This window comes from Gymnoscopelus braueri (genome assembly GCF_963280865.1).
Source record: "Gymnoscopelus braueri genome assembly, chromosome: 15".
NCBI classification, from domain to species: Eukaryota; Metazoa; Chordata; class Actinopteri; order Myctophiformes; family Myctophidae; genus Gymnoscopelus; species Gymnoscopelus braueri.
In genome coordinates this window covers 21374577-21396737 of record NC_137620.1, presented here as the reverse complement: position 1 = coordinate 21396737, position 22161 = coordinate 21374577, and the positions used below count along the sequence as shown (strand labels likewise).

General features: G+C 41.8%; 1 protein-coding gene across 1 annotated transcript in view; it reads right to left on the bottom strand.

Moving 5' to 3' along the window:
* The window catches only part of LOC308102440 (pyruvate carboxylase, mitochondrial-like), a 445486-nt gene that overhangs the window by 298297 nt on the left and 125028 nt on the right, over positions 1-22161 (bottom strand). Inside the window, exon 11 of the mRNA XM_080452156.1 lies at positions 8038-8200. Within this exon, the coding sequence (XP_080308282.1) occupies positions 8038-8200 (163 nt within the window). The remainder of the gene's footprint in view (positions 1-8037; positions 8201-22161) is intronic.

The window sequence follows — 22161 nt, the reverse complement described above, 5'->3', positions numbered from 1 at the left end:
CAGCAAAACCCTCTCCGATATTCTATGCAGAGCTTCAGTAACCGACCCAAGGCCCACATGACCGATTTCTCCAATTTTTCTGGAGTGGCGTATCAGGGATGTCTGTGTCTGATTTACTCTGACGGGAGGGACTCCTTGACGTTCCTGCCTTACTGGCTGGTTGTCGACAGGCTTTTAGAGTTGTTTTATAGTTTCCATACAGCAGTGGTATATACCGTAATAAACCTGACAACATTTGTGAAAACGGATAACGGCTGGAGAGGGTGGGGGATGGGAGAGAAAACAGATAACGGAGTGAAACTTGAAGCGTGTGTCTGTGCGTGTGTGTGTGTGTGTGTGTGTGTGTCTGTGTGCGTCTGTGTCTGAAGGTGAAGGGCAAAAGGACCTGACAGTGAGAAACATCTAGGGATCAGACCCTCACAGGGGAGAGGGGAGTGAGAGCACCAGGGAGAGAGGAGAAGAGATACAGAACTCATAAGGTGACCTTTTAGTCTCCTCATGTGTGACTGCTGTCAAAGAACATCATGGGCCCTGTCTCACACATTCTCAGAAGATACGTATACCATGGAGAGACAAACGTTCCCATGCGTACACACACTCAATCACTCTCTCTTAAGCCGTTGAATCCGGGTACGCATCTGTGTCACTTTTAGATTTCTTTGGCTATTAAAAAAACACATCTACAAGCTCATATGAGCTTGTAGATCGGCTTTTTTTTTTTTTTTATCCGTGAAAATTTGTGAAAATCTTTGAATATGTATATATTTTTAAAGCGCACATTTGTAACTCAAATCTTTGCTTCTGGAGATTCTACAAATGTCATCTAAATCCTAACAGTTTTCTGAAAATCTTATGTTGCTATATCAGTGCTTCTCAAACTTGTCAAGGACCTCCAAAATTACATGTATTTGGCCGTGGACCCCCCATCTGAAAATATTTTGTTCCAGGGACCCCCAAAAGCAAATATTTGAGTAAAAAATATATATGTATATTCAAAGAATATACAAGCTCATAGATCTACAAGCTCATAGTGCGGCACTTGTGCCGTGCTATGAGCTTGTATAAAATAATGGTTTAAGTGGTTACACAGATGCGTTCCCAGTTTTAATGGGTTAAGCCTAGTTCATGGAATCTAGCATGTGCATTTCCCTGCATCTGTTTGATGTGTAAAAACTCCCAGTATACTTGGATGGTGCAATGGGGACGAATCTACATAAACTAACCAAACGGTAGAGGAAAACCTGCAGAGAGGAGGCACTTAATGCCACCCAGGCTTCTACGGGAACACCGTTCAATACATAATAACAATATTGAAAATAAAACATCAACCCCATCTAGATAAAAATGTACCATTACATATATAAACGTCACATTGACTTCATGAAATTGTAGTTCCGCAAATTTTTGGCACGCAACACTGTCGTACAAACAAAGTATACACCTGGCTTTAATGGTTGTCTCTCTGCATGAACGTTTGGTCTGAACTGGGCTTTACAGACGAGTCATATACAAGTGGAACTAAGCATAATGCTTCATTCAGAAAGCTTTAAGGATTTCCATTAGGAAGGCCACCCGACAAGCCCTTTTGTTTTCGTTTTTTGGCCTTTTCGGCACATCATGTTTTGTACCATCTTCTTCCACTTTGTTAAATGTAAATCATGTGCAAATAAACTAAACTTAACTAAACTAAAGCCTGTCTTAAAATGTCCCTACTTTTAAATATCTTCAAGTTGCTTTCTTTTTTACAGTAAGTGCAGCAGTGTATGTATGACTTTACGCCTGTGCTGTGACCGTGCTGTGACCTGCCGCGGGACGCCCCGAATGCCTGGTCACAGCGAACATGACTGTGACTTTCTTATTTTACAGTTAAGAACAAACCATGAACGAAGGCTTTAACCAGACGCACGCATGCACTCACACACACAAACATGCGCGCGCACACATACACACACTCAACTTTCATATAGACGTATCATCATCAATAATGGATGGGTCACTGAAAGCCACTATATGGAAAGGCTTCTATGACCCTGGGGCAAGTCCATCAGTATTTACACTCCCACACACAAGTATATCTGTATTTTTACTATACAATAATACTGTGTGTGTCTATCCCCCAGTGATATGACTGATTCATTACCCAAACAGCGATAACATACTTAAAAACTCAATACCATCTGGTGCAACCTTACTGCTCAAGTTTGGTTAATATTTGCACTCTATACCATACGTTCCAACCCCTAGGAACAATTTTATCTTCAGATAAAACCCAAAATGGAACCAAATCGTCCACACCCAAAACATGATGGTGCAAAGTCCACAGAATACAAAACTCAATACGATTCAAAGTCGTATTCGTTACATCTCATGTACAAGTACGAAAGGAATGAAAGAGTAACAAGAAAAAAAGGGGCGGCCATAGCCGAGTGGTTAGAGAGCCCGCCTGGGGAGCCAGAGGCCTTGGCTGTCCCAGTTCCAGGCCAGGATAGCAATGTGTCCCTGGGCAAGACACTTAACCCTTTTAGACCGGGAAAGCATCTGTATCAATTTTAGATTTCTTTGGCTATTCAAAAAAATAGCATAGCGCCGCGCTATGAGCTTTTCTTTTTTTTAATCATGAAAATGTGTGCAAATCTTTGAATATATATATATATATTTAAGCGAACATTTGTAACTCAAATCTTTGCTTCTGGAGATTCCACAAATGTCTTCTAAATCAATCAAACAGTTTTCTGAAAAACCTATGTTTCTATGTCAGTGGTCCTCAAACTTTTTCATGTCAGGGACCCGCCTGCCCAAAATGATGGCCGTGGACGACCCCCTCCATCTCAAAATATGTTGTAACAGGGACCCCCCAGAAGCAAAGATTTGAGTTAAAATGTTTGCTTTAAAACTATATAGTCAAAGATTTTGCACCAATTTCAAAAATAGCAGATCTACAAGCTCGTAGCACGGCTACGAGCTTGTAGATCTGCTATTTTTGAATAGCCCAAAGAGATCTAAAATGACACAGATGCGTTCCCGGCTTTAATGGGTTAACCCCTAACAGCTCCCCGAGGCACTGCCCCTGTAGCTCCCACTGCTCCTGTTGCTAAGGATGGGTTACAGTATGAAACATATAACATTTGTGAAAGTACGTCTTTGGCTTGCTGACAGTATGCATAAGACGCAGCTGATTGGTCGAGCAGTTTGCAAGATTACCTACGAGCACACACACACACACACACACACACACAGACTCACACAGAGACAGACCCTCTTATAGAAGGCTAGCCTCCCGCAGAGCCATGCCATAGAATTAGTGTACACTAATCACAGCGCAGGTGCTTTTTGAAGGTATAAAAAGTATAAATGATTGCAATTATTGCTTTTCTGTAAAGCACCTCTGCTTTATTTTTACCTTTTGCTCTGTAAAGCACTTTGAACTGCATTCATGTCATGAAAGGTGCTATATAAATAAAGTGTATTTATTTATTATTTATTATGTATGTGTGAAGATGCTTGCACGCAAGGTATGTGTGATTGTGTGTGTACCGCTCGAGGTGAAAAGGTGTTTCTGTGCCTTTTTCACCACAAGAAAATCCCAGGAGAGGTCCTCAGTCTGTGATGTGGACGTCGCAGGTGTCGACTTTCTCCACAGCTATCATCATCATTATCTTTTCTTTAAGGCCTATACTTTTGTAGTTTTCTAAAACACGCGTGCATGTTTGTTGGGATATAGATATTTTGATGCCTGGCGGGGATCTCAAAGCCCTGGCAGATGGTGATTTCTTTTTCTCGCACAATGCTTTAGCGTTTGTCTTGGGGTCAGGATTCAGGAGCAATCCAGGCCTTATATTTGGGGTGTTCGAACCATAAGCTCAAAAATAAACGACCACCCATTTACCTACGTGTGCCAACTCAATTTAACCATTGTATATAACTTAAAAAATGCTATAATGATACCATGCAGCCATTTTCTTGAATGAGAAATGTTGTCCAGATTGAAAGCTGACATTCAGGCAGTAATCACATCAAACACTGAAACATTTTCATGTTTTGATGACGAGGCACACGTGTTTCTTTTCTTTTCAATGTATTATATATTTTTGTATTTATATGCGTTATCAACTTGTATAACTATGGTCAAACCCTTCTATCACCCACATTTCCATTATTTTCCAGGTAAGGTCATTCATACTGTAGCTCCATACTTTTCTACACTTTCCTGACCTGCAGAAGCACAAAGGATAATGCAAAGATAACAGACTCCGGGTGCAGTCCAACAAGCCAATGCACAGACCAATGAGCAGCTTGCCTTGGGCAGGCTTGCGCGTTTACTGTCCCTTTACAAATCGATAATGGGTTTATACCATTATAATGGGGTCACGGGGAATATTCTGACCTTAGAATGGGGAATGGCTCTCCAAACCAGTGGGGAACAAACGCTGCACTGAACGTGTTTTAGAAGTCAACCTTTGGCTCGCCAAGTCGCCAACTGGAACAGTCCAAGAGCAATGCCTTAATAACAACATAATTCACACACTCCTACAGAGCAGGACACCAGGGAAAAAAAATCATGCAACTGGAAATGAAGGGGAAAAAATCAATGTGTATTGTAAGTAAATCAACAGGCACCAACAGATTGCACATACGCATGCAGAACCCTATGAGATAAGTCATCTGCTGGTACCGCTCTCTGACATATAGGCATGTGGGGTTCAGAATGCCTGTGGCACCAAGCGTGTGTACATGTACAGAAAGGGCATGTACGGTGTGTGTGTGTGTGTGTGTGTGTGTGTGTGTGTGTGTGTGTGTGTGTGTGTGTGTGTGTGTGAGAGAGAGTGTGGAGATATCAGTGTGCATTTGTGTCAATGCACATTGCATGTTGGGGTATTCCATTAGACAATGTTCATGGTTGACCGTTTTAAACGGTCAACGATTAATATTTTTTGTTTTTGTTTTATTAAACTGTCCGTTTAATGTACTGTTTAAAAGTGAATGTACTCCCCCCCAAAAGTGGTGCCTGGATGCAGGGACGTGCTGGCCACTGGGAAATCGGGAAAATTCCAGAACGGCCGCGCCATTTACGGGCCAAACGGCCGGTGGGCCACCCAAAATATATATTTTATAAAAAAATAAAATCCCAGAGCTGAATTTTGGTCCCAGCACGCCCCTGCCTGGAGGTAGCCGCCCAGCCGCCATGTTATAAAGCTGCTCGATGACTGCTGCCCAATTCTGCCTTACAAGTTGTACATAGAGAAATAAACAGTGGTTTATAAAGTAATTGAATGCCATATTTGAGTAAAACATACAGTATCTTTACTCTAAAGATATGTTTTACTCCAGTAAAAGTTACATTCACCCATAAGGAAATCACCTGCACTTGTAGTTAAGAAAAGTATCAGGCGTTAGAATGTAGTCAAGTATCAAAAGGGAAAGTACAAGAATCTAAAGCAAAAGTATCACGCTTTTTCATAGCACAAAGAAACAAAACAGCCAGAAATGTGTTTTTTTTTGTTTCTCTCCTCGCTTAATAATTGACTGATTTTAATGGCACATTAACATAAAAGAGCACAACATGAGATTTGTGTGCAGTTCATCCTAACATGCCATCTCCCTCTATATGTAAACAACAAAGAAAGAATTCTCCATCTTATCCATTAGCTTTTACACAGTCGTGTCTTTCATCCAATCACTCAATAGCGTTCCAGGCTGAATGTCAGGATGCTCTAACCCTCAACTAATGGTTCATGAAACAGATCGTAAGAGTTTGTGCCCTCATCAGCGAGGTACTCAAAAAAAAAAACATAAAATAAGATAAAAACCTTTCATTCATACAAACCTGGAAACACTTTCATCATGCCAGCCAGGCTCCACAACTCTTTTCACAAAGTCAATACTGTGCCAGGGACCGGTGCACAGGACAAATTGACTTCCCAATCTTCTCAAATTCAAAACCAAAGCCTGTGCACTATAAAGGTCTGACAGCAGGCAACATGCTTTTGATGTAAATGGTAAATGGTGCATTTATATAGCACTTTTATTCAAAGCGCTTTACCCATTCATTCATACACCGATGGCGGAGGAAACCATGCAAGGCACCAACCTGCTCATAGGGAGAAATTAGGGGTACAGCTAGGGGTGTACCGATATATTGCGATACGTTTTCGTGACGATATGTATCGTTTTGGGAAAAAAAATATCGTTTTCATTTATTTTTTTTTATTTTTTTTACAATAATAATAATCAGGCATGCAAACAGCCCCGAGGTGAAAAGGGTGACAACATGTTGTTGTTTTTTTCGGGTCAGGTGTCACACTATTGCCCTATTTGGATTCAAAACGGCTATTGTAGCTGAAAAGCTACAAGTTCGCATATCTGAATAATGCAAAAACAGAATTATTTGTTTGCATTTGCTTTTTTTCTCCCCCATATATTTTTCATAATAAAAAAAGTGTGTATCGTATCGTATCGAAGTTGTGAGCCAAATATCGTATCGTATCGTTTGGTGAAATTAGTGTATCGGCACACCCCTAGGTTCAGCGTCTTGCTCAAGGACACTTCGACACTAACTCTGGGCGAGCCCGGGATCGAACTGGGAAGCTCACGGTTCCCATCCGGCCGCTCTACCGGCCATTCTACCACTGAGCCACTGCCACCCCATGTGGGCAGCGGGGGCACCTTAATTAACCATTATCGAGTTATGAGTAACGGTTATGAAAAACATTCAAAATGGTCATCCTGTACAACCAACAATCCAATAATATCTATCTATACATATGTATATTACATTCATTTTTACATTGGAATATGGCATGTGTTCCAGGTCCACAGGAAAACTCCCCAGGGCCCGAATTTAACCCCGCAGGCCCCCAGTTGAATATCACTGGTGTGTACAGATGTGGGTATTGTATTTGTGTGAGTATAAGGTGCTGTTCACACTGAAGAATGTTTTCTTCTTTTTAAAGTGCGACTCACTCGCGACATACAGAGCTCGTATAAAGAGAATAAAATGTGAAAAGGACATTCGTGGAAGTCCTGGCGGTTTTCTCATTCTCCATGACATTGTTGGGCCGTGCACCTTGAGACTTAAGTGTTGCAGACGTTCTGCTTTGCAGTGCTTTCTCCCCATTCAATCCAGGAACACATCTATATGACCATCTATCTGCTGTGTTGGCCACATTAGTCTGTGGCTATTAACAGTGACAGATTGTAATTTCGTCAATTCATTCACTCTTTATTCACATCCACACCTTGCAAAATGAAGCTAAAACAAAGATGGCACCAATACTGAAGGTGAAATATGTTATTTTCATCTGTGCCTTTCGGCCACTGATTCACAATTACCAGTAAATATGTGTTCAGGTATTCACACTACTGCTGTACTGTACTGTGAAAAAAAATAGACAAATCTAGAGCAGAAGGAGAGAACATTCCAGATGTTATAAAAGAGAATGAATGTGAAAAGGACATTCGCGGAAGTCCAGGCGGGTTTTCTCATTCTCCATGACATTGATGGGCCGTGTGCACCTTGAGACTTAAGTCCATTCAATCCAGGAACGCATCCGCGTCATTTTAGATTCCAAAAATAGCAGATCTACAAGTTCATAGCGCGGCACTCGGTGCCGCGCTATGAGCTTGTATATCTGCTATTTTTGAATAGCCCAAAGTATAAAATAATGGTTATAGCTAAGAATCGAAAATGACACATACTGTACCGGTATATGTGTTCCAGGATTGAATGGGTTAACACGTCTTGAAAAAAAATGTCATGTCTGAAGAGCTTGCTGCTCAAGAAACTTTGTGTAACCCTTTCCGCAAAACAAACCGCTTCGAGACGCCTCGTAAACCGCCCCCCAAGCCGGCCATGAGCATGGAATCTGCACCCTTTCATAGGAAATAATGGCTTTGTGCAGAAAAAAACACTCCACACTCTGTGTGAACTGCAGCCGCATTCAGTGGATTTGTGTATAGGCCATCTATACGAGTGAGCATTTCTGCTCGTGTCTCCAAGCTGGCACAAAACAAACCAATGAAAAACATCCAAGCCCTTACCTCAATCCGGCCCGTGTCGGGCTGGAAGCCTCTGGACGGGTCCTCGGTGGTCACTCTGCACTGGATGGCACTGCCGTTCACCCTGATCTTCTCTTGTTTCAGGCCCAACTCTGGGAGGCTGCGGCCCTCGCATATGCGAAGCTGGGCATGCACCAGGTCCACACTGGTAGGAGAGAGGGGTAGGGGAGAGAGAGGTAGACAGGAGGGGGGAAAAAAGAGAGAGAGAGAGTTAATTACTTATGCATTTTGTTCATTCATTGACATACTGTAGGCATGAAATGCTCTTACACCACCTTGAATATAGTGTTATACCTTAAAAGGGAACCATGCAAGTATTTGAAGCTGTAATGTGTAAGTTTAGTCAGTTTTCTCCCTCTCCCCATGGATAGAGGAAGTAAGAATTCACTCATTCTATTTTACCCTCTCTCACACACACACACACACACACACACACACACACACACACACACACACACACACACACACACACACACACACACACACACACACACACACACACACACACACACACACACACACACACACACACACACACACAGTCTACCAAGGGTAAGGAGAAGAGGAACGAGAGAAGAGAGAGCTAAGAGCTAAGAAAGACAACAGGGAAAAGGAAGAGAGGAATGTTTGTTTACTTTTCCGTACATTCCTGAATAGCCTGAAAGAGAGAACATTTGCTTCTATTTTACTGTGACCTTTCCACAGAGCTCCACTAGAGAGACTTTCACACAGCTATCATTTTTAACCTTGAAACTGAATCTAAACTTTATTTTTTATTTATTTATTTTGCTGCTTTGACCCATGGAGTAAATACAGCCATCAGTCAGAAAATGTCTGACAAGTCACTCTGCCTTGACGTACACGTGAAAACATACGGCAAATTAAACACAAAAACCCTATACACTTCTTTGACCGGGGACCCCCAGGCGTCTATACTTGGTCCTCTGCTTTTTTCCCCTCTATACCAAATCTCTTCACTGAAAACAGCTGATATGCAAGCTCACAACCGTGAGCTTGTACAATTGTTTGCTGCAGATCTGCAGAATGTTATCCTATTTTCATCAATGTTTGCCTGTGATGACATGCCCAGAATTGGAATGATAGGGTTCAAGTGGTTAAGTGCACACACACACATGCACGCACACGCCGACAAAGATACCCTGACATCAATTATCAGGTGCACACATGAACAAACACAACTGGGCACTCACTATACAGTATGTCTGCGCTGAAGGGAGCCAGAGAGACAGCAGGCAGAGACATTAGCAAATGAGCAGTTATTTCTGGGCACTTTCTAAGCAGGGCTATTTGGCTGTTGAATCACAACATCTCCATTAGCCTACATTCACATTCTGGCCTTGTGCAGGGGCAATTATGCATGAGGCTGGGGTGATAAGTGCCAGAGAAAAGCTGATCCCTGCTCCACTATGCTTCAAGAGATGCTAATGTTGTGTTTTCATTAAAAGCTCCATGAATACATGGGTGTTTTTTTTTTTTTCATTTTTTTTTTTTAAATTAGTGATTGGCCTCCTCTATTCTACTACCATGTTTAAAAGTGCCCAGTTAGGATAATGGATATATCAATTTCAATCTCAATTTCAAAACTGTATTGTCCAAGTTGTGACCAAAGCAGCAACCAGACAGTCACCGAAAATGCATCTCTTACAGTGTGGCTCTGCGGCAGTCTAGCAGTCTATAAGAGGGTCTTGTGTGTGCACGCTGCCAGAAAGCCACAGAAGTACCTCCGCTATTTTATTCAATAATTCTTTACATGTTTTATACTTTTTTATATACATTTAACTGTGATCGTGTTGAGACCTTGACAGTTTTTGGAGTATGCCTTATAAAACTGCATTTCTGAGAAAAAGGCCTGCAAAGATTTGACAAGGATTGTATTTTAATTGAATTCTGAGGTTAATTTGTTTTTGTATGATTTTTTTACACAACAGAAGAAGCCAGGGATTAATTTTGTTACATTACTGAATGATTGTATGAAAGACGGGCTTTACTCGTTCAGCTGACGTGTCCTAACAGTGGTGAGTAATAACTGTGAAATTATGAGGAGGAAATAAGCTGACTTGATATTCATACATTAACTTCATATTTACATGCTGATTTAACCTCAGACTTTTAACCACTTAACCCTTTAAAGACCTGGTCGATTCTAAAAATGTCTTCTAAAATCAGTTTTCTGATAAACCTAAGTTGCTATATCAGTGGTGCTCAAACTTTTTCATGTCAAGGACCCCCAACATTATATGTATTTGGCCAGGGACCCCTATCTCAAAATAATTTGTTCCAGGGACCCCCAGGAGCAAAGATTGAGTTAAAAATGTTATATTAACTCATTCACTGCCACAATTATTGCTGGCCGCGTTTGCCCACTGCCAGAGATTTTTCATCGAAAAAAAAAAGTACTCAGGAGCCGAGATACAGAATTTTTAAGTTTTAAGTTAACAAGGAAGTGGATGGGAGTCTAGATCTTTAAACAATCATATCTCCTTGGTCTTTGGGTCAAATTTGAAAAAAAAAAAAAAAAAAAAAAAAATTCAAACAAAAACAAATTACGTTTTTTACGTCAGTGGCAGGATTGGTAAACGGGAGAAATTACGTTTTTTACGTCAGTGGCAGTGAATGAGTTAAGGTCAAACTGAAGAGGTCCTTTGTCCATCAGACGACATTGAGGCTTAATCAGGAGTTTAGGCCAGGGGTAGGCTGAGTGGTGGACATTGCTCTTGTCTTTATATGTCTTTATGTATGTATTTTTGTTTTTTGTGTCATGTCAAATGTGTGTACTGTTTATGTGTTGCATACATGGCTGCTGGGTTGCAAGACACATTTCAGTGTGAACTGACAATAAAGTATTATCGTATCGTATCTTCAAAGATTTGCAGAGCTCGCAGCGTGGCACAAAGTGACACGCTGAGTTGTATCTGCTATTTTTGAATAGCCAACGTTAAAATCTAAAATGACAGAGATACTTTCCCGGTTTGAATGGGTTAAACTCTGTATAAATAAATATATTTCCCACAACGACAAATATCTTTGTCGTAAATAGCCCATCTACAAGCTTAGAACGTGTCGTGTTGTAATGTGTTGTGAATTTTCAGATCTGCTATTTTCGATGAACGTTCGCCTATTATAGAATATAATTATTTTATTGCCATCAATAAAAGCAAACAGTGCGACCATTAAAAACACCAAACTCGTTTTTATTTCGTTAAATTTTATTTTATGACATGCTCAGAATATGTCCGCTAGAGTTTGTGTGGTTAAGTGAATGACAAGTTCTGAATCTTTGTTTTAACTCCTTTTTGACACAATGTTGTTTTGCTCTGCTGTAAAAACGTGCACATCTGTGATGACCATCTATCTGCTGTGTTGGCCACATTAGTCTTTGGCTATTAACAGTGACAGATTGTAATTTCGTCAATTCATTCACTCGCTTGTGGCTTTATTCACATCCACACCTTGCAAAACGAAGCTGAAACAAAGACGGCACCGATACTGAAGGTGAAATATGTTATTTTCATCTGTGCATTTCAGTCACTGATTCACAATTAAATGTGTGTTCAGGTATTCACACTACTGCTGTACTGTACTGTGAAAAAAATAGAAAAATCTAGAGCAGAAGGAGAGAACATTCCAGATGTCACATTCTTTGCAAGAATGGAGCTAAATATCTGCCAGCTCTCATTACTACATTTGGTGTAATTATCAAGACGCCAAGCATATTACAAGAATCATTTGAATATTATGCACGTTCCAGCAGAAAATGAGAGTATTTTGCCGAGTACCCAGTCACATATTTGGCATCAATGTTCTGTGTTTTTATTACAGTAGGTTCCGTCCAGTTTTTAGTTCACGTATAATTTCAATATTACACACGTACCGCAAGATGATTGAATGAGGTCCCTCCAGGGTTCAGGAAATTCATTGTATAATAATTTCACTCAGACAAATTAAAAGGCCTGCAGCAACATTTGTCCCTCGGTGCAGACCTGTACGGTACATGGAAAACCTCCCATTCCATTAGAAGGATGGACGATGGAGACCACAACACGCAACATGCAAAGATACCCCGACCAATCAAATTCTGTGTGGTTTTGTTCCTTCAATTTACTTCAGGTTAGACTGTTAGAATGGTAATTTCACATTAAATTACTTTTGGGGTCATTTTCAAGTCTACTCAATAATAATAATAACTTCAACTTATATAGCGCCTTTCTAAAAACCCAAGGACAATTAAATGTGCATCACAGGCAGTTTTTGAGTTGCTTGATTCAATATGTATATATTTGATATTAATTTGATCAAAACACCCTTCTATAAACCCATTCAATTTCAAACTCCAGATTAGACTAATTGAAAACATGTCCCTGCTTCTGGTGATTGATATTGTCCTGCTAATGAATAGGGAGACCTTCATTTTAGCTAGTCGAAGAATGAAGGCCTCCCCATTCCTTAGAAGGACCATATCAGACACCAGGAGCAGGGACGTGTGTTTTTAATGAGCCCAACATTGTTGAATGGGCTTATAAGAGATGGTGTGTTTGATCAAAGGAACATCAAATATCCAAACATTAAATCAAGCAACTTAAAACATTTTCTGGGGTGCACACAAGAGTCAGAGATGTGAAAATTACCCCAGAAGTGTTTTAAAGTGAAATTCCCCTTTATGTTTAGTCATGGGTTCGGAGTGGTTTCATTTATCAAATTTATTTCAGGTTGTAGGCACTGTAAATGGGTTAAGTTAAGCCATGGGTTTGGTGTGGTTTCATTAATTACATTTACCTCAGGTTAGGCATTGTTAGCATGTTATGGGTATGTATGTGTTTGGTATGGTTTCATTAATTACATTTAGTTCAGGTTAGGCACTCTGGATAAGTTCAGCCATGGGGTTGGTGGGGTTAAGGTTGTATGGATTTGGTGTGGTTAAGATTAGGTTATGGGTTGGGTGTGGTTACGTTTAGGCATGGTTTGGTGTGGTTACAGTATATAGGTCTGAGGCCCATCTATAACTCACTCCACTCATATCCCTTAAGGAAACCCTCCCCTGCAAACCCTTTTATTTAAACCAAGCAAGTATTTTGCAGAGCCTTTGACTTTACTTTGGAACACCCTGCAGTAAAGGTAAACTTTTGCCTTGCTTATGGACTCCTGACTCACTTTAAATATTATTTGAAGCTCCATTTTATGTACCAGGAGCAAAATATTAATCTTTTATGACAGTAAGCATAATTCTATGTCTATGTTGTCCTTCTTGCGACGGTGCTCGTATGGTTCTAAGGGCTTCTGAAGAGTGGGCAACTTCTTTTCTGCCAATCTGGCAAAAACGGGAAACCCCAGAGATTCTTGTGCATAATATTTATTTCTAAGCCCTGGCTGGGGTTTTCTGAGTGTCTACAGACAGTGCCTTCCTGTACTTGAATTACATTGCCTACATGGCAGCCAACAATCTATCGATCCAGCTATCCATCAATCCATCCATCCGTCCGTCCCACCTACTGTATGACTCTGTCAGTTCATTTATTGTCTCCGCCAGGCCGAAAGGCATGGCGAGAGAGTATGTTTTCGCCCCTGTCCGTCCGTCCGTCCGTGTGTCCGTCCGTGTGTCCGTCCGTCCGTCCTGTCTGTGTGTTACCACCTAATCTCTGGCACCGTTGGCCCGGTCGCTGCGAAACTGTGCACACACACTCCCTGGATGCCAATTCAGAACCTCTGCCAATTCAGAACCTTTTCACATGGGCCTGTTATAGCGCCACCAGGAGGCCGATTTGTGCAAAACCCATTTTTTCCCATTACTCCTACAGTTTTTAACCAAACCTCATGCAAATCGGTACACAGTATCTCTATAGTCATGTGATCAACCCTGATCTGTCCGATTTCCCATATTCCATCCTCATTGGCTAAGGTTACCATCCAAAGTTTGCAGGATTGGTCCGTTTTGAACAAACTGCCTCAAATCATGAACGCAGCTTGCCATTTGCATAAAATTGCACACGCACATTCCCACTAGGCCGAGGAAGAAATGGCACTTAAAACTTTTCACATCAGCCTCATGGTGGCGCTATAACAGGCCCATTTGCATTTTTAACTATAACTGCACCGATCTGCGTGAAACTTTACACGCCTACTCCCTAGAGGCCAAGGAAAAACATCTGCACTGCATTTTTCACATCTGCTTTTTACAGCGCCACCAGGAGGCCGACTTATGTCAAATACATTTTTGGATATTAATCCTTCAGATTTTATCCAAACATCACACAAATCGGTACACAGTATCTCTATAGTCATGTGATCAAGACGCATCTGTCCGATATTTCATATTCCATCCTGATTGACTAAGGTTGACTTCCAAAGTTTGCAGGATTGGTCCGTTTTGAACAAAATGTATGAAATCATGAACGCGGCGTGCGATTTCCGTGAAAATTTTCACGCACATTCCCACTAGGCCGAGGAAGAAATGTCACCCTTTTCACATTGGCCTATTATAGCGCCACCAGGAGGCCACAATAACTTACCTGACCTGGCGGAGACCTGTGCTCCGAGGAGCACTTTTTCTAGTTTTCCATATTTTCATTCATTCAGTTAAATTGTTTTTGTCTTGGGTTACAGTCCAACGTTGTGTTTTAAAACATGTAATGATTGTGTTACGTATAATAAACATGAAAAAGACAAGACAAATTCGACTTGTATGTGTGTGTACCACTTCTTAGTGACCTAGGCCAGTGGTTCTCAACCTTTTCAGGCCGCGACCCCCCAAAATAATCATATTTGAACTGGGGACTCCCCATTTGGTTTGACTCCTTTCAACAGATACATTTTGTGAAAATAGCAGATCTACGAGCTCACAACGCCTCGTGTTGCGAGGCGTTGTGAGCTTATAGATCAGCTATTTTCAATTTTTGTCTCTTTCTAATATTTTGAACAATTTGCCCAACGTTTTTAGGTATTAAAAAGGTCTCAAAAGTCCTTAAATTGTCACTTCACTATCATATGGGGACCCCCCCCAAAATCATGTGGGGACCTCCCTGGGGGTCCCGACCCACAGGTTGAGAACCACTGACCTAGGCAGTGACTCAGGAGGAAATTCCGAGGGAATCAGAGGATTCCTGGTTCATTCTTGGCTCCTCTTGGCATTGCATCAAAGTCTCCTTCAGAATAAGACACTGAACCCTCCTAACTGCTCCCTGGGCGAAGCTCAGTGGCTGACCACCTGCTCCTAATAGTTAGAGAGGGTTAAATAAAGAGCAAAAATTCCAGGTATGTGCACTTAGCCGATGAAACTTTAACTCCCTAGGATTGTGGGACTGTGCTGTAGACGGTCGGGACCCATGTTTGGGAAACAGCAATCTGGGAACCCAGCGCCAAATGAAAAGGAAAAACAGCGCCCTCTGCTGTTTTTGACTATCTCAGTTGGCTCTGGGAGGAAGAAAACGTATCACCCGTGCGCAAGGACACCGGGGTTTTGGTCTGCCTTCAGCGCATCACTTCCGGTGGTGCGACTATGTTTTCATTCCCACTAACAATATTTCTACACGGAACACTAACACCACTTCTCCCAGAGAACATGGATTGTTTTGGTTTCTATGATGAAAGAGCAAGTTAAAATGTGAATATCTTTCCGTGGTTTTGTCTGCTCCGCGGACGCTATTGTTAAATTAGTTTCGGTTGATTTCGAGAGGGGAAGGATCGACGGACACGTGAATCCCGCCCACTACATTTGATTGGGTAAAGCGCGGCCTGCTTCCTGATCTGAAGGCACGGCCATGTATATGTATATGTATATGTATATATATATATGTATATGTATATATATATATATATATATATATATATATATATATATATATATATATATATGTTTAGAGAGAAATCACAACATCATGAATTAAATGAATTCCAACATTTCCAACATTTCTAAAATAACATAATAAATAAAATAATTTCCATAAATAAATAAAAACAACATTTAAGAAGTAGTGAAAACAGCAGATCTACAAGCTCACAACGTGGCACGAAACGATGGATTGTGAGCTTGTAGATCTGCTATTTTCACTAGTTTTGGTCCCGGGCGAAAGTCTAATTTGTCTTTTTGTTAAAAAAAAGTTTAGGAACCACTGCTGTGGACAATAGATTCATGAAAGATCCTGCTTGAAACGCGAGGAGGCATTTAGAAAGCCTGCAGCCAGACTTGCAGGTCACCATGACCAACAAAAATCCCTGAGGTCAGGTCACCATGACAACCAAAAACCTCTTGTAAGTATACCAAGTCGATAGGCTTTCACAGACCAGAGAAAACTCTTTGAATTTTGTCCCAATTCACCAGGCTCTCTCCCCCAAAGTAGCTTCAAATATACAAACCCCCCCTCCAAAAACCAAACATGCTTTTATCTGTATTCTAGGTCAATGCCATGCTATAATTCTCCCTCAACTGATGCTAAATTAACCCTTAATTAATCTATATTCAGCTAAACAACGTTAGAAGCGGTTTGCAATGGATTTTTTTCCCGTTTGTACGATGCTGCCGCAAACTGAAAATAGCAAATCTACTGTGTCGCATCCACAGTGCGTTGTGGACGCGACACATTGTCAGCTTATAGATCGGCTATCTGTGGCGCGTGACACCGTCGTACCACAAAGAATAAATCAGTGCTCATTGCTGGTGAGTCACCATATTCATCCGAAGAAACAGATCAGGATGGCATATTTCAAATGTTATATTTCAGCAGAGCTGCCCTTTTAAAAAGGCAGCTCGTTGTCAGTAAATCACCACAGAGTCCAGAGGGCAGCAAAAAGGTTTCATTAAACTGTAATCACATTAAAATGAATAGCCGTGTCAGCTGATTCATTTATGCTGCAGAGAGATACATTCCAGGGGTTGCATAGATCACGGCCAAGATGTATAATGTATTGACCTGTGACATGTGGCATGTAGCGCGCGCCACATATACACTCACAGGTCAGACGGATAACTCAGGACCTCTCCCCTATTAAACAATGTGCATGTTATTCAGGCACATGCCAAGGAATTGCACTTACGCAGGAAAAACCCTTCAATTACTCTATGTTCAGCTATACAACGTTAGAGGCCGGTTCGCAATGGAATTGCAAAAGTGCCAAGGAATGCACTTGTGTAAGGCAGCACGTGTACACACACACGCACCTGACATCACAGACCAGTCCATCACAGTACAGGGAAAGTACATTAGGCTGATATTCACCTGGGCACACACACACACACACACACACACACACACACACACACACACACACACACACACACACACACACACACACACACACACACACACACACACACACACACACACACACACACACACACACACACACACACACACACACACACACACACACACACACACACACACACACACACACACACGCCTCCCTTAAGCATGCAGGAGAGCTGCGAACGTCTATCTGCGCAGATACTCAGACACAAACTGTCTCACACACGTGCCATACACACAGACAGCTTCCTGTGTGCATGCACACACACACACACAAGAATGCACACGTGTCGCCCGGTGGAGGCTGAGTGCTAATTGCATATCATTTTCAGTCTTTTCACTCAGAGCTCGTTAGCGAGGGAGGACGATGGCTGCCTGCCCGGAACAGAGAGAAGAGATCGAGACAGAGAGAGAGAGAGAGATATGTGGGGCAGAAAGAGTGTGTGTGTGTGTGTGTGTGTGTGTGTGTGTGTGTGTGTGTGTGTGTGTGTGTGTGTGTGTGTGTGTGTGTGTGTGTGTGGAGGATGGCAAGAGGGAGAGAGTGAAGGGAAAGGGCCATTGGAGGTGCTAAGAGAAAGAGAGGAAGAGATGGGCAGAGAGAATGTTATGGCTGTTCATTGTGTGGGAGGCAAGGGGGACACAGAAGTAAAATGCTAAATAAGATGTGGAGAAAGAGAGAGAGAAGTAGAGAGAGAGAGAGAGAGGGAGGGAGAGAGGGAGGGAGAGAGAGTGAGAGAGAGAACGCCATTAAAGAGAGAGGGATGTGGGTAGTAGAGAGGAGGAGGAGGAGGGAGAGAATATGGGGGTGAGAGCAACATGAGGGATGATAAAGAGAAGAGCGATCAATGATTTCCCTAACCCTCACTTCCTTTTTTCTAATTTCCTTATCTTCCTGCCTCATTTCCTCTCCTCTTCTTTCCTCTTCTCGCATTCACACTCCCTGATTTGAATTTAGCAGACCCTCAAAGTGGTTCCGCTAATTAAGGGTGATGAGTGACCATTCAGTTTAGAGAGAACAAGAAGACATGCACCACAAAATGTATCAGGCACATAGAGAGTATAGTACCGGTAAGTGGTCATACTATGTGACCAGGAGATATGAGTCGTACGAAATATAGAAAAGAACCGAAAGTAACAGTGCGGTATGAATAAGTGCACGCACAAAACATGTAATGAAATTTAGTTTTTTGCATACGAGTAGTAACCCACATCTGTAAAACAGATGACTTTTTTTAAGGAACGAGTACTTTTCACTTTCCTTCTTTTTTTTTTAAAACTGTACTTCTACTCTTGACTCGGGTATATTTTTGAGACGGAAATGTAACTTTTGAAATCACTACATTTGCCATTGGCATTTACACATCATTACAACTAGCCTGCTCTAAAAATCCAAGTGTAGGGTGAAGATCATGCAACGGGCACCGCCAGCCTGGCCAGCGCTCTGTGCCACGCTATGAGCTTGTAGATCTGCTATTTTTTAATAGCCCAAAGTATAAAATAATGGTTATAGCAAAAAAATCTAAAGTGACACAGTTATGCGTTCCCGGTCTTAATGGGTTGAGCAAACAATATAGTGGTTAAAATGTATTACATGTTTACACCATAGGGTGGTGGTGAGTCCATGCATATTTAATAGCAGTTAAGCTATTGTGGAGATCCAGTCTCGTCATAGAGCGAATGTGTGTTTAGCGGTAGCAGTGTGATTTCACATGCATATTGTCAACACGAGCCGACTCCACCATGGACTATAATAATAGTAGACGGGTGTTTGCTTGGCGTCGCAAAGCTTACATTTCATCTTGTTTTCATTAACCCATTCAATCCGGGAACGCATCTGTGTACTTTTTGGTTTTCTTTGGCTATTCAAAAATAGCTGATATACAAACTCAAAGTGCCTGCTATTTTTTTTTTATTGTGAAAAATATTTTTTAAAGTGATTTTTTTTCTACTTTGCTTCTGGGGGTCCCAGGAACAAAACATTTTGAGATGGGGGTCTGCGGCCAAATACGTATCTAAAATGTTTTCTGAATCCTAACAGTATGTTGCTATATCAGTGGTGTTCGAACTTTTTCATGTCAAGGACCCCCAAAATTCTATGCACTTGGACGCGGACCCCCATCTCAAAATATTTTGTTCCAGGGACCCCCAGAAGCAAAGATTTGAGTTACAAATGTTGGCTTTAAAAAATATATATATATTCAAAGATTTGCAAAATATTTCAAGATTTTTTAAAAATAGTAAATAGCAGATATACAAGCTCATGGTGCCGCGCTATGAGCTTTTATATCTGCTATTTTTGAAGAGCCAAAGACATCTTAAAATGACACAGATGCTTTCCCGGCCTTAATGGATTAATAATGCTGAGTGTTGCTCTCTCTGGTGTCAAAAGTGTTTCTGTGACACATTGTAAGCGCTGTCTGTGTGATCCTCCAGTTTGCTCCAAGTATCAGGAGATGCAAAAAGCCGAGAGCCGTGACACGCCGCTCGACTGGAGACAGCATTGTGAACGAGAGCCCGGCGGCGGGTCTACAATTATACTTTCCTCTCCTCTCTAGAGTTGGGATCCTATTAGGATTTCAAGGATTCCGGTTGCTTAACGATTTCCCTCTTAACGGTCCGATTCCTTAACGGTACCCTTTAACGATTCCTATAGGTGGTTCCAAATGGACCCTTAAAATGGTCTGTAACTCTGAGAGTGTACAAATGGAACCAAACGGACCCGGTTCCATTTGTACACTCTCAGAGTTATGGATGGTCCTTGAAATTAAAAACGTTTGAGAACAACCAAGCATTATAATGCATAGCAGACGTGACAGTGTGTGGATAAAACCAGTTCCAGACACGGTTTACAAATGTGATGGAACGATTCCGGTTCCTCAATGTTGGATCCAGTTTCAAACCAGTTCCAAACCCTACTCCTCATCCTCCTCTTCTCTACCTCCTCCCTGTCTTCCTCTCTCCTTTCCTCTCACCTATTCAGTCATCTGTTTATCTCCCATCTTTCACTTACTCTCTAAAAAGCAGCAAACTATTTCCTCCTGTTGAGGAAATGAGTAAACACTTGACAGTCATTAATCTCATGCTTTTCATTTTAAAACTATTATTACTACGGTGGTGTGTGTGTGTGTGTGTGTTGTGTGTGTGTGATGTGTGTGTGTGTGTGTGTGTGTGTGTGTGTGTGTGTGTGTGTGTGTGTGTGTGTGTGTGTGTGTGTGTGTGTGTGTGTGTGTGGTAAATACATTTGCACAAATGGCTCCAGGGCAAAGTTATAAAAGAACTAACCGAAAATGTATTTCTCATTTATGGGGAAACGAATGCAGACTATGTCTTTACAAAGCACACGCCAGTGCACACGCACGCACCTACTCCCGCACCTCCAAAAAGACACACACACACACACACACACACGATAGAAGAAGAGAGGTGGAGGGAGGAAAGGAAGGAAGGAGGGGAGGGAGTGCAGTGGTGGAGGAGACAGAAGGGTACACAAAGGATGCCAATAGAGGGGGGGAGGAAGCTGGTCAACAGAACCAGAGAAAAACTCAACAGAATCACAACAAGCAGAGAGAGAGAGAGAGGAGAGAGGAGATGAGAGAGAGAGAGAGAGAGAGAGAGATGAGAGAGAGAGAGAGAGAGAGAGAGAGAGAGAGAGAGAGAGAGAGAGAGAGAGAAGGGCGAGTGGAAAGGAAATTGAAATTCAAATCATAGAGGCTTCAGTGTGGCATTTTGACACCAATTTAGCGAGCAGCCAAATACTGTACTGCTTCCACAGCACAACACATATGAAGATAATGTGCAGGAATGGAGAAGGAAGGATGGAATATCGAGGAGGAATGAAAGCGAGGGAGAGATGGAGAAATAAATTGAGGAAGCTGAAAAACAAGTAGAGAGAGAGAATGGGGGGGGGGGGGGCTGAGGGATGGAGGGACTGATAGGAGGAGAGGGTGAGGGAGAGAGAGAGAGAGAGATAGAGGAGTGGGATACGGAAGGAGGCAAAGAGGAGAGAGGAACCTGCATGGGATTGAATACAAAATGAATTATATATTAATCACTTGTATATACCCACTGCACCCATATAGAGCTCTCTCCCCATGGGGCAGAGTGGTTGTTTACAGAGGTCATTTACAAATAATTATTTTGTGGGTCACTTGTAGAACAATGCTGAACTGAAACAGGGGAAGTCTCAGGAAGACAGATTGCTAGCAGTCAAAGTGAATCTGCCCACTGCTGGCCTAACACCCAATATTCACACCAGCAGCGGTGAGTGGGTTTGTTTTTTTCACAAAGCAGTTTTCTGTGATATCGCTGTGATGCACATACTGTGTTCTACTCTGTGAATATTGAAAGTCAGGGTCAAAACATTAGCCATCACTTACATTATTTATAAACCCTTCATGTCAGTAGTACACACACACCTGTCAAAGCACTGACACACTGATGACTAGCACACTGGCAGTTGCATTCATTGATCTATACAGGGCAGAAAAAAGGTTTACGTGAGTATGCCTTGCCGAGCCTTGAAGCCCATAGGGCAGGAGCCTATGTCCTGTTTCTGTAGCGTGAGGCAACTTGATGTACAAGTTCACCCCCTGGACACGACGCTAAGTACTGTATGTCACAGAGACAATTACCCCCAATCCAACACTTGATGCTGAGTGCCAAGCAGGGAGGCATCGGTAGGGCTGACACGATTACAAATGTATTTTAAATTGTAATTTTATTTCACTCAAATAATTGAGATTAACGATTTAATTGTGTGTTTGGCATTGAACATGGAACATATGAAGCCTTTTAGGCTTCGTGATCAAAAATTGCACGGGCGGATACGACAAATAACTGAAATATACAA